The sequence below is a fragment of the Salvelinus alpinus genome, chromosome 28 (genome assembly GCF_045679555.1).
Source record: "Salvelinus alpinus chromosome 28, SLU_Salpinus.1, whole genome shotgun sequence".
NCBI classification, from domain to species: domain Eukaryota; kingdom Metazoa; phylum Chordata; class Actinopteri; order Salmoniformes; family Salmonidae; genus Salvelinus; species Salvelinus alpinus.
The window spans coordinates 4,216,821-4,233,796 of NC_092113.1; the positions used below are offsets into that span (position 1 = coordinate 4,216,821).

The 16,976-nt window shown below is 45.3% G+C and overlaps 1 protein-coding gene across 3 annotated transcripts in view; it reads right to left on the bottom strand.

Moving 5' to 3' along the window:
• Window positions 1–16,976, bottom strand: part of LOC139556981 (cadherin-4-like) — a 375,581-nt gene that overhangs the window by 21,297 nt on the left and 337,308 nt on the right. For all 3 annotated transcript variants that reach the window (XM_071371209.1, XM_071371208.1, XM_071371207.1), the window contains 2 exons: window positions 11,825–12,010; window positions 6,810–7,063 (listed from right to left, as the gene is read on the bottom strand). In XM_071371209.1, the coding sequence (XP_071227310.1) occupies window positions 6,810–7,063; window positions 11,825–12,010 (440 nt within the window). The remainder of the gene's footprint in view (window positions 1–6,809; window positions 7,064–11,824; window positions 12,011–16,976) is intronic.

Genomic DNA, 16,976 nt, shown 5'->3' on the forward strand with positions numbered 1-16,976 from the left:
TACCGTGTTTCTGTTGTTGCCACCCGCAATGGGTTCCCTGGGGTAACGTAATCTCTTAAACTTGTAGGCCTTTTGTTACAGTTACCACCCGCCATAGGTTTCATTAGGCAAAATGCTACATTCATGAACATGAAATAACCTTGTTACAGTCTGTGCATGCATGCATCCATCAGTCTTGCTCTTTTTATCTATGGTTTCTTCTCTCTCTAGGTCTCTGTCTGTCTCTGGAGGCAGGTCCAGGTTGTACTCTGGGTCTCCAGTGGAGGGCAGTCACACCTGAGAAGGAGAGGAAGACGCTGAGGCTGGAGTGGGTGAGCAGGAAATAGAGAAATAAAGTGGTAGAGAGGGGGAAAGAGACACACCCTTTCGCCCCTCACCTCCATTATGGTCCTGTCCTCTCTCATCCCTCTCTCCCCCTCCCTTATCTGGCAACATTAAAAGTTAGAGGTCTGTGATGATAAAAGACATTACACAAAAGGTCTGCTCCCCAGAGCCTGACGCTCGAACATTACTCATTAATTAAATCCCCCAAACAGTGCCTAACACAGTTAAAATAAAACTTAGATCAAGTTTATTAAGTGCTTAATAGCACTCCAGCGCCAGACAATCTCCCCCCGCATTGAAGAGACGATCGGGTGTGTAATTAGACATTTTCTTTAAACAATCGGGCACATTAAGGGCACCTCAGTGGGTCCTGAGTGCAGATCTCAATCTCGGCGGCTCGTGTTAAACATCACTTCCTCTTAATTAATTCCTAGTTTGAATGTCAGATTTTCAGCTGGGATTTCATGTGACTGTCAGCTCTAAAAGAGGATGATGTGTCAGATCTAAGGGAAAGCTGTGCTGGCTTTTGCTTCGTGGTACCCATAGTGACCGCATTATTGTCATGCCACACTGTGAGCCAATCACACGGCCTGGGCGATTGGCAGTCGCCATAGCAGTCAGCTACTGAAGTGTCACTTCCTGTTTCTGTTGGGACGACTGGGCTGCCGCAGTGACAGACGTTGACACGTCGCAAAACTGGCGCAGAGCTAAATCTACCCAACGGATCGGAGTCACCGACCTTTTGCGCTCCCACGTGATTTGCACGCACACCAAATAAACACACACATTCAACAAGAAAACACAGCAGCTGATGAGTGAGTCAGTGGGTGAAACAACCATCCCCAGGAAAACACAGGCTACTGCTGCCTTCTCCAACTGACCTAACAGTACACGACTGGGAAAAGCGCTTTTCGAGTAACAATAATCTGGCTTGGTTGGCCGGAGTCAAGTCTATGATTTCGTTGCTGACATCAAAACCTAGGGGAAGAAAAGTTGGTGGGCAGTTTTATAATTTCATTTCTTTTGGTTCTTATCGCTTCTATACTGTCTGGAACTGACAGCCAGTGTTAGCTCTGGTGCTTTAAAAGACACCAAGGAGAAGTACAAGTTATATTAAGTCATAATATTCAAGCTGCATAATTCCATTGTCTGCATACTACCTTGACCAGTCTCTCTATGCATATACAACTTTGTGGTACTGGTAAGTGGGTGTGAGGAGTGAATACGATCTAGTATGAAGTCTGCTGGGGTTAGCGATAGTAGTAGGGGAAGAAAATGTATTTTTTCAAAGCCTGTCCTTGATAATCAAAAATGCATGTCCTCCCAGCCTTCCTTCAGCCCATGCAGGGTGGTCTGGGTAATCATTTATGCGTGCATCTCCAATCCCACACCTCGCCTCGCTCGTCTGGCTCTGACAGGTAATGCCTGATTCCCCCCTCCAAGCCACCCCCTCTATCCCCCTCCATTCCCCCATACCCTGGCCTCTGTCCCCCCTCAACCACCCCTAGAACTCACTGCTTGCCATTAGTCTGGTCCTGACCTCCCCCCTCCCCTCTCTCAACTCTCCGAACCTCCCCGGCCCCTGCTTTTCCTTCTCTCACTCTCAATCTTGTTCATGACCTTTTCCCTTTCTCTTTCTCTTTCATTCAGCAGCGCCCTTCCTCTTCCCTACACTCACATCGCATGTTTTTTCTGGTCTCCCTCAGTCACATAGAGAGATCTCTGATCTGTGAACCTGGCAGTAGTCACACATACAAAAGGGAGTTGTGCCTAAAACCAGTCACCAAAAATCAGTCGTGACAAATTGCTAGCTAGTCAATAGACACGAACTCTGCTCACTGGCTACTAAGAGGGGTTCCCGATCCAAAGTTTCAACTGATAATGAAACAAAAAACGACAGATGAAAACCCCATCAAAACTTTGCACGGTTTCTGTTCCCCGTGTGTCTGATTGTGAGGACGGAGTGTAATGGCTGACTACAAACAAGATAATATATGGTTTGGCTGATTGGCGTGACTTAGCACACATTCATTATGTATGATTACATTTCCTTTGAGGAATAATAAGAATCCAAGTGATTCGTTTCCCTGCACGATCCAAGCCTGATGCCTTTTACGCCTCTCACTCTATAGGACTTCAATACAGATTCAGGTTCTTGTCATTTGGCAGACGCTCTTATTCATGCATATATTTTCACGCTGGTCCCCTGTGGGAATCAAACCCGCAACCCTGGCATTGCAAGCACCATGCTCTACCAACTGAGCCACACGGGACCTCCCAGACGAAACCACATTGGAGGCTGATGTGGGCAAACTGTCCCACTAGTTTGTTAAGGTGCCAGGGCTGGGCTACGGTTAAACACTAGATGTGCAGGAGAATTGATTGTGGTGGGGAGATTGTGTATCATTGTGTGTTTGTTTGTGTGTGTGTGTGTGTGTGTGTGTGTGTGTGTGTGTGTGTGTGTGTGTGTGTGTGTGTGTGTGTGTGTGTGTGTGTGTGTGTGTGTGTGTGTGTGTGTGTGTGTGTGTGTGTGTGTGTGTGTGTGCGTGTGTGTGTGAGAGAGAGAAAGAGAGATGGAGAGAGAGAGGGGTGGAGAGAGAGAGAGAGAGAGGAAGAGAAAGAAAAAGGGAGAGAGTGTGAATGTGTGAAGCAGGCCATGACAGAACATGGTGTGCCTCAGCTACCCAAACTTATCTCCAAGGTGTACTGCGGACTTAAACTGGTGTACGGGAAAAGGATCGGGAGGGAAAGGGGGGAAGGGGAGGGAGAGAAAGCAAAGAGAGATAGAGGAGAACGACAGAGAGCTGCAGCAAGATAGAGAGCCCAGCTGGTGACTTTGGCGTCTTCCTAAATTATAATTATAATTTACACTAATTTGCAGTGAAATTAACTGGCAAATTTGTTTAGATCTTTGCCCCAGAGAGAGAGAGAGAGGAAAAGGGTACATGATGATGAATGTGGGGTTTGGGGGGGGTTTGATGGCCTGGCCCTCTCATAGACACAGCCATCCACTTAGTCACCAGACTAACCCAGCCAGGGAGAAAATATACATACAAACACCACACTGGCAGTTGTGTAAAGTACTTAATTAAGTAAAAATACTTGAAAGTACTAATTAAGTCATTTTTTGGGGAACTTGTACTCTTACTTCACTGCATATTATTTCCTCCATACATTTTCCCTGAAATGTCTGAGTTTTGGAGTGTGCCCCTGGCTATCCGTAAATGAAAAAAAATGTTTTTTGTAAAATGGTGCCGTCTGGTTTTCTTAATATAAGGAATTTGAAATGATTTACTTTTCATACTTAAGGGGCAATCAGTAGTGGCTACATCCATTTTTGGATGTATAAATGAATGATATGTACCTCTTGATTCTTGAAGAATATACCTTATAAATGCCTTGTGAGCTTAGTTTTACTGTTGTACACCATCAGATCCCCAAATATAAACTTGTTTTACTCCAACAAAGAAAATGTAAACAAACACTATAAAGTCTCACAATATGGTTAAAACTATCATTTTGATATCACGGATGATTAGTCCTTGCATCCATAGCTCTGTTTATGAATTTGAGAGTGGTTCAATTTCTCCAGCTCCAGCTTTTTTACCAAAACAGGGGTAAGGAATGTCACTTTGTTATTGTTTCTACTGCTGATTACCACTTTAAGTATATTTAAAACCAAATACTTTTAGACTTTTACTGAAGTCGTATTTTACTGGGTGACTTTCACTTTTAGTCATTTTCTATTAAGGTATCTTTACTTTTACTCAATTATGACAATTGGGTACTTTTTCCACCACTGCACACATGTGTGAGTTAGTGAGTGAGTGACTGTATGTGCGTGCTTGCAAGTATGTGTGAAAGAAAAAAGTAGCCCCTCCCTCCTACATCATAATCAACATAATCATGTCATAAATCAGCTGACATTGAGGAAGTGAAGACACTGCTGTGCTCCACAGGCAGCTTTAAAAGGTTGGTTTAGATTCACAGCCAACAGTGTGAGAGCCCTGGGAACACTGCAGGTGTACAGACTGCTGTGTCAGGCCTTCGAGCAGGGGCCAGATGCTGTATGTGTGTGTGTGTGTGTCCTATCTATACCTTTAGAATACACATGGCTCTGGTTACCCAGGGGGCAGTGCTCCCCATTAACCCTCGTGCCCTCCTAACGCAGTGCCCTGTGCTGGCGCCGAGCACTGGCAGACTGGACTGCTGAGAGATGGACACTGCCAAGAACCATGGTCCCCATTTCACTTTCATCCTCCCTCTCTCTCCGTCGCTCTCTCTTTTTGTATCCATGCATGTATGGCCCTACTCTCACTACGAGAGATTGCCTACAGATTTAGAGAAAATACTGCAATGTAAACTTGCGAACTGGTCACATCTCGGCCACTACCGCCGGAGGTTGCAGGAGAGCCTTCCTCAAGAGTCAACCCCTCTCTGAGCCGTCGGGTGTAAACAGAATTGTATCATTGAGCCAAATGCTCCTACAGTAAAAATCATAATGGTTTTGAAAGAGATGAAATGTATAGGCATTTTCCTTGTATTAGAGACTTGTTTTATTGAGTTTTTATCTAAATTGCAGTAAAAGCCGGTTATTCTGAAATTGAAAGGAATCTCAGAACACCAGAATCTATTTCAATGCAAAAGCAAGCAGAAAACGCAAGCAGAAACTCAGTGAACTAACAACTTTTTCAGTCGCAATGTTTTTTCATGTACTGATTTGCATGATATTGATGAAATGAGGCAGGGATCATTGACTAGATTCAGTTAGTTGCCGATTTTTTGTTGAGCGGATGGTCGGGGGCCAGAACATAATTAGAATAATTTGTAGACTGTAAATTGACCGCAAGAAACTCAAACAGATATACACTGAACAAAAATATAAACGCAATATGTGTGTTAGTCCCATGTTTCATGAGCTGAAATGTTCCATACGCACAAAAAGTGTATTTCTCTCAAATTGTATGCACAAATGTATTTATATCCATGTTAGTTAGCATTTCTCCTTTGCCAAGATAATCCACCCACCTGACAGGTGTGGCATATCAATAAACTGATTAAAGAGCATGATCTGTACACAGGTGCACCTTGTGCTGGGGACAATAAAAGGCCACTCGAAAAAGGTTTTGAGGGAGCGCGCAATTGGCATGCATACTGCAGGAATGTCCACCAGAGCTGTTGCCAGAGAATTTCATGTTAATTTGTCTCCTATAAGACGCCTCACAACAGCAGACCACGTGTATGGAGTCGTGTGGACGAGCAGTTTGCTGATGTCAACGTTGTGAACAGAGTGCCCCAAGGTGGCGATGGGGTTATTGTATGCATAGGCATAAGCTATGGACAACAAACACAATTGCATTTTAAATGCACAGAAATGGTGGTCACACCAGATACTGATTGGTTTTCTGATCCTTACCTTTTTAAGGTAAGGTATCTGTGACCAACAGATCAATTTATTTCAATTGACTGATTTCCTTATATGAACCCAGTAAAATCTTTGAAATTGTTGCATGTTGCGTTTACATTTTGTTCAGTATAATATTTGACTAAAACATAAGAATTTCTCAAACCTTGCCGACATTTGCATATGATCACGTGTCTCTCTATTATGCGTGGTAAAACTTGGGAATAGATTTCCAAAATGAAAAAAACATTTTGTGGTGTTTTTAGTATTATGTCCCCCCCCCCCCTCCCAAATATCTTGAGGGACCAAATAAAACCAGCGCGGGCCGCCATTTGGTGAAACCTGTTCTAAGGTAACGTCAATACGCTACGTAGGCCAAAAAGCTATCTAGCTATGGTTCAGCTAACGTTGGCTGACTTTAGCATTCAGCTGAATGCTATTGGTAGCCTGTGAGGAGGAGGATGCAGACATTTGGTTAGCTTGTTAGCTACGGAGCTCTGTGATGACTGACAAGGTATGATAACACTACTGTCCCTTTATATTCGTCTGAGAGGTGTAAACATTCATTCTTGCTATGCTAATTTAGCTACCTGATGAAACAAATGTTGTTAGTTGACGTTAGCTAGCTAGCTAGCAGTTGTGCCACTTTTCCTGTGAACTTGAGCTATTGAGGTAGAACGTCATGTCACGTCTCCAAGCCCCCCGAACTCTCTCTTGGCATGTGACATACCGTTGCTAATGTAAATAGAAAAAGGCGTATGTACATATTATATAAAACATTCTTCAGCCTGTATAAGCCCTAAGATGGCACTTGGCCACTATGCCACTACTGCTAGTTTATACAAGGGGAATGGCAGCTCTGTACTGAGTGAGTTTACATAGAAATCTTAAGAGAGAGAGAGGAGAAGGTTTGTTTGCATAGTGCCCCACTGTACCTAATGCTCTGCTCAGGAAGCAGTCAGGGTTGGGAGAGAGTGCGAGTGTGTGTGTGTGTATGTGTGTGTCTGTATGCGTGTGTGTAAATGTGCGTGTGTCTGTATGTTAGTAAACGTGTGTGTGTGTAAATGTGTGTGTCCAGTACCTGATGCTCTGCTGCATGAAACGGTCAGGGTCGCTGGCTGAGAATGTGGTGAGAGACGTGCCAGCGGGGACGCCCTCCTCAAAGCGGATGGACTTGGGGTTAGTAGGGAAGTAGGGCGGTTCGTTGATGTCTACCACGGAGATGGTGACCCCGGATGTGGACTGGAGGGACGACTGGATCCCACTTGCCAGCGGGGCCTGGTTATTGACCACCACCGTCAGCATGAAGGCCCTGTTCTGCTCAAAGTCCACCGGCTGGAGAGGAGGAGAGGTGGAGATAATTGGGTTACAATTAGTCATCTCACAGTCCCATCAAACGGTAATAGCAATCACACATGAGAAATAGAGAAAAAGAGAAGGTAAAGCTGTAGGGGAAAAGGAAGACAAATACAAACAGCAGACATAACAAATGATGAGGGAGCGAGAGAGAAGAGAGCGAGAGAGATGGATAATAAGAGAAGGCTAGGAAGGGTCGAATAAACCGGGAGAAAGAAGAGCAGGAGAGAAAGAAACAAACCCTGCACTATGGCGAGAAGAAATATATACGGGAGAGAAATAACGAGAGCGGGATCAAACCCACGGTGCCATGTAACCCCCACCCATCCCCAGAACACTTAAACATTCTCCTCCAGTTCCCCAGTCCCTCTATCCTCCACCTACAGATGTTAAACACGCACAGAGAGAGAGAGAGAGAGAGAGAGAGAGAGAGAGCTGAGTCCTGGTGCTGAGCAGTGCTAGCGCCGCGATAGCTGGGATGAATTTGAACAACGTTACCGTTAAACTTAGAGGGACCTCTATACCCCTACCTGTAGTTACCTTGCTAACACTGAGTGGGTTAGGCAGGTCTTAAACTATTCATGGACTGGCTGCTGTAGTGGCTGACGCTCCCTGTTCAGTTCACGCTGGGTAAACTCCTCACTCTGTGTGTGTGTGTGTGTGTGTGTCGGCTAGCTCCAGCCACCTACAAGGGCAATCTGCCCTGTGACCCTAAAACGGAGCGACAGCTCTGGGCCGGCTTAATGAAGACAACACAAACCCAGATTCAAATAACCAGAAATACACAAACAAATATGTTGGGTGTTGCGTGATGCTCGGTCTGATTACAGTTAGCTATGCGGTTGATGATTAGCGCCTAGGGGCTGGTGTCTGCTGGGTTTGATTGTGACAGTAATGATTTGGAGCACATCTGTGTGTTGCTTCGCCTCAGTGTTAGCAGCGAACGGACACGACGGGCAGAGATATAAAAAGCATTCATAATCAAGCAGCCAGGGTGATGAGGGGATTGGATCTGACAGATGCCATGGTGGGGTATGTGTGTACGTGCACTAGTAATAAGAAGAGATGGCTGGTGTTGACGTGCCCTGCCCTTCTGTCTCTGTGTACGTGCCCTGCCCTTTTGTGTGTGCCTGTGTAGGGTTAACCAGTGGTGTACTCGGAGCTCTTTGATCCATAGCCAGTGGTGTTCAGTGCACAGGGAGATCCGGCGTATCTGCAGGCTCACTAACACACACACACACATCCTAGGGGGGGAGAGCAGAACGAGGGGGTTAAAGGTCAATAACCTAGCCTCCACCTCCTTCCTGCCATCCATCCCTCACTACATCTCCCCCTCCACCTTTTACTCCATCCCTCTCGTTCCTCTTCTCCTTCCTGAATCTGCTCTTCATCCCCTGCTCCCCCTTCTCCTCCTTCCTAATATAATCTACCCTGCCTCCTCTCCTCATTGGCAACTCTCCCATCTACTCCTCACTTCCTCCTTCCCGCTCCTCTCCTTTCTTCTCTCTGGTGTGTAGTCACCCCTATCATTTCCTGTGTTCATCACAAGCTTCTTGAATTTACATATCCTAATGACTTATTAAAGGCAAAATAGTGTGTGTGTGTGTGTGTGTGCATACGGGCGCATGTGTGCGTATGTGGTTCTGCGGTGCCTCTGTTTTAATCCAGGATTCCTTATCGGTTCCCCAGAGAGTTCTCTACACGTGTGACATGTGCAGGTTAAATCCTCAGTCCTTGTTTACAGAGCAGCGACGGTCCCAGGTGGGCTGTCTCAGTAAACATGTGAGAGATGTCAGTGTGTTCTGCTGATGTGCCTCCACTAGCAGCCAGAGAGGGCCTCCTCGGTAAACACATACCACAAGAATTCAAATGCAGCTCTGTGATGTTTCCCTGTTTCCCTGCTACCTATGCGTTCCAGGTTGTCTGATGTGAAACCGATTAGAGTTGGTAGCCATTCCGGCTCCGCTCCCCAGAGAGACTCAAAGCCTTCCTGTTTACTTGTTGAGACTGTCTATTCCTCGCGCTGCTCCTGGCTCTTAATTTATGATTTCCTGATATCCTCCCTGGGGTTGCTACGGCAGCTTACGGCTGCCCGCCCGCCTGTTTGCTCAATTCTACATCAGGGAGCGAGTGGTGAGGAAAAGTATTCTACCCTGAACAAAAAATATAAACGCAACAATTTCAACGATTTTACTGAGTTACGGTTCATAGAAGAAAATCAATTCATTAGGCTCTAATTTATGGATTTCACATGACTGGGAATACAGATATGCATCTGTTGGTCACAGATACCTTTAAAAAAAAAGGTTGGGGCGTGGATCAGAAGACCAGTCAGTATCTGGTGTGAGCACCATTTGCCTCATGCAGCACTACACATCTTCGCATAGAGTTAATCAGGCTGTTGATTGTGGCTGTGGAATGTTGTCCCACTCCTCTTCAATGGCTGTGATATTACATCTCGATCCAGAGCATCCCAAACAAGCTCAATGGGTGACGTCTGGTGAGTAATGCAGGCCATGGAAGAACTGAGATATTTTCAGGAATTGTGTAGAGATCCCACAGCGACGTGGGGCTGTGCATTATCATGCTGAAACATGAGGTGATGGCGGCGGATGAATGGCCCGACAATGGGCCTCAGGATCTCGTCACGGTATCTCTGTGCATTCAAATTGCCATCGATAAAATGCAATTGTGTTCGTTGACTGTAGCTTTTGCCGGCACATACCATAACCCCACCGCCACCACGGTGCACTCTGTTCACAATGTTGACATCAGTAAAACGCTCACCAACACGCCACATCTGCCCGGTACAGTTGAAACCGGGTTTCATCCGTGATGAGCAGACTTCTCCAGCGTGCCAGTGGCCATCGAAGGTGAGCATTGTCCCACTGAAGTCGGTTACGACTCCGAACTGCAGTCAGGTCAAAACCCTGGTGAGGACTACGAGTACTCAGATGATCTTCCCTGAAACGGTTTCTGACAGTTTGTGCAGAAATTCTTTGGTTGTCCAAACCCACAGTTTCATCAGCTGTCCGGGCGGCTGGCCTCAAACGATCCCGCAGGTGAAGAAGCCGGACGTGGAGGTCCTGGGCTGTCGTGGTTACACGTGGTCTGCAGTTGTGAGGGCGGTTGGACGTACTGCCAAATTCTCTAAAACGATGTTGGAGGCAGCTTATGGTAGCATTCAATTCTCTGGCAAAAGCTCTGGTGGACATTCTTCCAGTCAGCATGCCAATTACACGCTCCCTCAAAACTTGAGTCATCTGTGGCATTGTGTGACACAACTGCACATTTTAGAGTGGCCTTTTATTGTCCCCAGCACAAGGTGCACCTGTGTAATGATCCTGCTGTTTAATCAGCTTCTTAATATGCCACATCTGTCAGGTGAATGTATTATCTGGCAAAGGAGAAATGCTCACTAACAGGGATGTAAACAAATTTGTACACTAACTGAGAAAAATAAGCTGTTTGTGCGTATGGAACATTTCTGGGATCTTTAATTTCAGCTCATAAAACATGGGACCGACACTTATTCCGTCATAGTTTTTTGTTCAGTGTAAAATCCAGCCATCTAGAGATAATGAAGGAAAGCAAAATGCCAGTGCTTGAGGTGCTGAGAGAAATAGAGAGGTGTTAATGCCATTCCTCAAAATGTTACTGTAGAGTCACACGGACAGACGAAGGAGCAGAAAGAGGAATTACAACTGGCTCTGCAGGGGCAGCTCATCAATAAACTACTCAAATATACACGCTGTATACAGTATACCTGTACACGCACACACACACACACACACACACACACACACACACACACACACACACACACACACACACACACACACACACACACACACACACACACACACACACACACACACACACACACACACACACACACACACACACACACACCTGTTCCTAAAACGGTAAACAGATAGGATTACAAGTGGTGTTGTATCCATCCACCTCAGTAGCTAGAACATTATAACACCACAGCAATTGTAATTGAGAAATCAATATCTAATTTGTTGCAATGGGCTTAGTAGCCATTATAACTATGTGTGTGCGTGTGCGTGAGTGAGTGGTGCATACATGCGCGCCCATGTGCTTGTGAAGGACCTACCCTATCCCTCAATTAGACTTAGCTAGGGGGTTTCAAAGTCAAAGCTCCCATTGTGTTGTGTCCTTAGCTGCCCCTCCCCAGCCTATAGCTAGTGTACAGCCTGGGGCGGACACACACTGACTTATAGATCTGACACGCAACACACAGATTAATGGGGTAACACTGTATGTGCTACATCAGCCTCACAAGGACATGTCATATGGTTAATAAAATAAAATATCATACGATATAGACCTGACAACAGCAGTCCTCACTCAACCTTGACCTTTCTGTAGGCTTGGTGAAGAAGTGTGTTTAAAAAAAAAAAATGGATATGATAAGTAGGTCTAGGTGAGACCTGGAGAATGTGCCTTTTCACCAGATCTTCACGAGATGTCATAGTTGCTGTTTGACTTGGAATTCTTCACTATTTTAGCACTACCTGCCCATTCAATATCAAACGTTTTTTCAGAGCAAAGGTCAAACGAAATCGGGTGCTTTTTTTCTGTAACTTTCCTACGTGTAAATCTCCGTGGAACAGCTTTGAACCAATCTGCTATAGACAAAACTCTCCACAGCATTTTTTGTTGTTGTCTGAGAGCATGTACCATTGTTTTGATTGGTCACAGGGCCCTTACCTTCACTACGGTAACCATGCCGTCGTTGGTGTGTTGGTCGGTGATGATGGTGAAGTGACCGATTGGGTCTCCGCTGATGATCCTGTACACAGCATTCCAGTTGGGCGAGTGTGGCTGGTCCCGGTCGATCACGGTCAGGTTGGCAACCACGACATTGACCCGGTTCTCTGGGACCTCCCCTGAAAACTGGGAGGGGTAAGAAAGAGGGAGAGCGAGATAAGAGGAGTTAGCGGAAGTCTTCTCCTTCTTTGTGTAAGTAGGCAGTCAAATGGCTTAATTATCTCGTTACTCCACAAAACACTACTCCGGTGCGTTAGGTGCATTTAACAAGCTAAACACCCGTGCTATCCTCTGCCTCCACATGTTTGAAGAATTGTCTTATTGCCTTCCCCATCTTTCTGTTCTTCTGAGAGACTGATGGAGGGAGAGAGGGAGCGAGGGACAGAGAGAGAGAAAAGGCCTGCTTTTGGGAGGGCTTAAGCAGCAGTGGGCATGTGTTTTGTGGGTTTTAGATGTCCTGCAGAAACACATGTGTTTTGTCCTGATAAGGCCATACAGCAGAGGAGTCAGTCTGTCTGTTATGGTCGGGAACTGATCACAGCTTAACAGTCTGTCAAGCAGGGCTCCCCAACTGGCGGCCCGCGGGACGATTTTGGCCCGCGGGTGATTTTATTATTTTAATTGTTGGATATAAAAGACTGTAAAAACACCAGCAAATCAGCTCCAAGTGATTTACATTTTGGGAAAGTAGAGAGATATACTCTATGTGATAGTATACAAATGTAAATAAGGTTTGAAAATAGTATGTTTTAGTCAAATATTACATCAGTTTGGGCTTTTTGCAGTCTATAAATGATTTGTAATTATGTTCCGGCCCCAACCATCCGCACAAGAAAAAATCGTCCCGTGGCTGAATCTAGCTGATGATCCCTGCCCTACAGGCTCAGGAGACCTTCTCTGTCTGCATAGACTATACACAATGACATTAGGCCCCCCACCGAGACACGCTGAGACACACTGTGACCCAGCACACAAACACAGTGAGATTAGGAAGCTCTAGCAAGATGGTCGTCTAGAGAACCAATGACATTCTTCAGGAAAAAGAGGGTTCCGGGGTGGTCCTGTTCGTCTGCTGGGATTGGATAAAGAGGCAGTGTGTGTGTGTGTGTGTGTGTGTGTGTGTGTACACTCTTCACTAAGTCTGTTTTGATGTTGTTGTCGGCTAGGCCAGGGTATTCTCCATGCTGATTTGAGGAAAGTTTTTTTTCTGTAATAGGGACATTTAGGGCTATATAGGGACCATAAATAACCACACTCACAAACTCAAAGGCTGCTATAGAATCTACAGAACAAAAAACTAGTTGAATCAACTTTGTTTCCACGTAATGTCAACAAAATAATTTGTTGAATCAATGTGGAAAGTCTTTAACGTAAGGGAATTTCACAAGTCCAATTTCACTGTGATTTTTTTTTTTTTGGGGGGGGGATTTCAAGTTGAATTCATGTTGGTTGAGAACTCAACCAAATGTCAATGTAAATAGACGTTGAACTGACGTCTGTGCCAGTGGGTCTGTGCTTAGAGTGGTGTCATTATAAGGTGTTCCAGGCCCACAGTGAACAACAGAAAGAACAGAGGAATAATCACAGTCAAAGTAATAGTGCACAAGGACTGTCTTCATCCTGCCGTCACATTCTTGGCAGTGAGGAGGTAGAGGGGGAGGCAGAGCAGGAGGTAGGGGGAGGCAGATGAGAGGGGGGGGCAGGGGAGAGGAGGGAAGGGGAGGGGCAGATGGGGGGTGACAGAGAGCTTCATCATGGAGCCCAGGTGATGTCAGGATGAGAGAGGAGAAAAGGATCCAGGCCAAGCTGGTGTTTCCTACCGGCTGGGATTATTCCTCACTACTGAGCACGGGGTACACACACACATGCACGCACACAAATCTATTTTTTTCCCAAAAAATAGTACAAACCAAAACACACACACAAAGATAATCACACAAACAGATGAACACATCCACTTTGAAACACATAAACACCCCACCCACTGCCTGCCCGCCTTGCCGCCTTGAAAAATAGGTCAGCCTCTGATAGGCCTGATGAAATATTAATCTGTAACATTAAAGAGAAATTCTCCAAACTTTCTATTCCTGGGACGCTTTGATAGATTTATTGGGTTTGCTGCAAACACTAAATATTTGCTTAATGGCCTTCATTGTCGACAAAATGGCTTTTATGTAGCCCACTGGTGAACTGGATGATTTATGGAGGGAGCTTGTAAAAAGTGCTCTGCTCATTGTGAATCCAAGACCTCCACTTTGCAAAATAACAAGGGCGATCATCATCAATATCCACCACAGCATTTATTTAGCTAACCCCCATTTGTGCTGGGTGATTGAAATGCACTTCAACACAACAAAAATACAGTGGATGAGACTCCATCCGTTACAAACTACTATCATCAATCGGCTACCGCAACTGTAGAATCCTAATATAGTAAAAAAAAAAGGGGTCTGATTTACAGTGGTCCTGACTGTGTGTGTTCTCCTTATGGATATGGAAAAGCTAGAATAGTACATCATAGATACCACAGCAGATCCAATTCTGGAATATTTGTACAATGTGGATTGATGGTCAGTGGAGTAAGGAAGTGGTGAAATTACTCAACAAATGACTGTTGGAAGGAACATTTCTGCCATTAAAATGTTTGTCGGGTTTCATTTGTCTCCTCGCTCTCTTCTCCTTCAACCGACCACCTTCTATTGTTTATTTTTCTCCTCCACCCTATCCCCACCTACGTACTCTCAGCCTTGCAGCCCACCACCTTCTATTGTTTATTTTTCTCCTCCACCCTATCCCCACCTACGTACTCTCAGCCTTGCAGCCCACCACCTTCTATTGTTTATTTTTCTCCTCCACCCTATCCCCACCTACGTACTCTCAGCCTTGCAGCCCACCACCTTCTATTGTTTATTTTTCTCCTCCACCCTATCCCCACCTACGTACTCTCAGCCTTGCAGCCCACCACCTTCTATTGTTTATTTTTCTCCTCCACCCTATCCCCACCTACGTACTCTCAGCCTTGCAGCCCACCACCTTCTATTGTTTATTTTTCTCCTCCACCCTATCCCCACCTACGTACTCTCAGCCTTGCAGCCCACCACCTTCTATTGTTTATTTTTCTCCTCCACCCTATCCCCACCTACGTACTCTCAGCCTTGCAGCCCACCACCTTCTATTGTTTATTTTTCTCCTCCACCCTATCCCCACCTACGTACTCTCAGCCTTGCAGCCCACCACCTTCTATTGTTTATTTTTCTCCTCCACCCTATCCCCACCTACGTACTCTCAGCCTTGCAGCCCACAACCTTCTATTGTTTATTTTTCTCCTCCACCCTATCCCCACCTACGTACTCTCAGCCTTGCAGCCCACAACCTTCTATTGTTTATTTTTCTCCTCCACCCTATCCCCACCTACGTACTCTCAGCCTTGCAGCCCACCACCTTCTATTGTTTATTTTTCTCCTCCACCCTATCCCCACCTACGTACTCTCAGCCTTGCAGCCCACCACCTTCTATTGTTTATTTTTCTCCTCCACCCTATCCCCACCTACGTACTCTCAGCCTTGCAGCCCACAACCTTCTATTGTTTATTTTTCTCCTCCACCCTATCCCCACCTACGTACTCTCAGCCTTGCAGCCCACAACCTTCTATTGTTTATTTTTCTCCTCCACCCTATCCCCACCTACGTACTCTCAGCCTTGCAGCCCACAACCTTCTATTGTTTATTTTTCTCCTCCACCCTATCCCCACCTACGTACTCTCAGCCTTGCAGCCCACAACCTTCTCCTCTCCATCCCTCTCTCGGTGCTTTCCCCTGCTGTGTGGCTGTGGCGCAACATATCACTGATGAGCTCTACGTCTGACACGTGCTTAGCGAATCTGCTAACTCATCATCATAAGGATCGCATTGGCCCGCAGGGTGCGTGCTAATGCTAACTCCTTATGATAACGTCCAGCGTGAAAATGATACTGCTTCTGTATTATTAAGCACCTCAGCTCCCCAAGACAACCACCTACTCACAACTGGAGAAGCTGCAGATAGGAAAACGCACATGCTAAAAGTGTATGCTGACAAGACATCCACATGACCTCAAAACATACTGTACAGTCGCATATCCATATATTATATGTGAAGCTTCACAATAAACTCTCTTTGCCGATGTCCCTTTCTTTCCTGTCATTTCCGTCTCTTACCTTTCCCACATCCCTGTCTTCCCTGCTCTCGTCGTTTGTTCCTCCCTCCCCTTTTCCCTCACCTCTCAGCTCTCTCCTAATGACGGTGCCATGAGGCGCTCCACCTGCGTAAGCTGTTTCCTTTCGCACTGGAGCTCCGATAAACAGCTGAATTAATCAGCTCAGATCGCCCCTGGGCCACTGGAGGGCTCAGCGTGGCTTAATGACTGACACAGGGCTAATGAAATACACATACACATACATGCATGAATACACCTGCTCAAGGGCCCTGTCCCAAAAATGTAACAACAATTATGTCGATAACATAGCTAAGTTTGTCACTGGTATGGGCTAGTAAATATCCTAAACCTAGCCAGTTAGACAGTGATAGCCACAAGCTAAAACCGGGGAGAGAGGGAGGAGAGAATTCACTTTCTATTTCATCTGCTGCTGGCTTGCTAATGTTCACTCAAATTCGTTTTTTACAAATGTAATTGATTAAATTAGATTTTTATTCTATAAAGATTGTGTCAGTCATAGAAATTAAGTTATTGCGTTCTTTGTGGTTTTTATATGCAGGGAGCATTAGAAACCATATACGGTACCAGTCAAACGTTTGAACAAATCTGTACTCATTCAAGGGTTTTTCTTTATTTTGACTATTTCTACATTGTAGAATAAAAGTGAAGACATCAACACTATGAAATAACACATATGGAATCATGTAGTAACCAAAAGTGTTAAACAAATCAAAATATATTTTATATTTGACATTCTTCAAAGAAGCCACCATTTGCCTTGATGACAGCGTTGCAGTCTTGGCATTCTCTTAACCAGCTAGTCACCTGGAATGTATTTCAATTAACAGGTGTGCCTTTTTAAAAGTTAACTTGTGGAATTTCTTTCCTTCTTAATGCA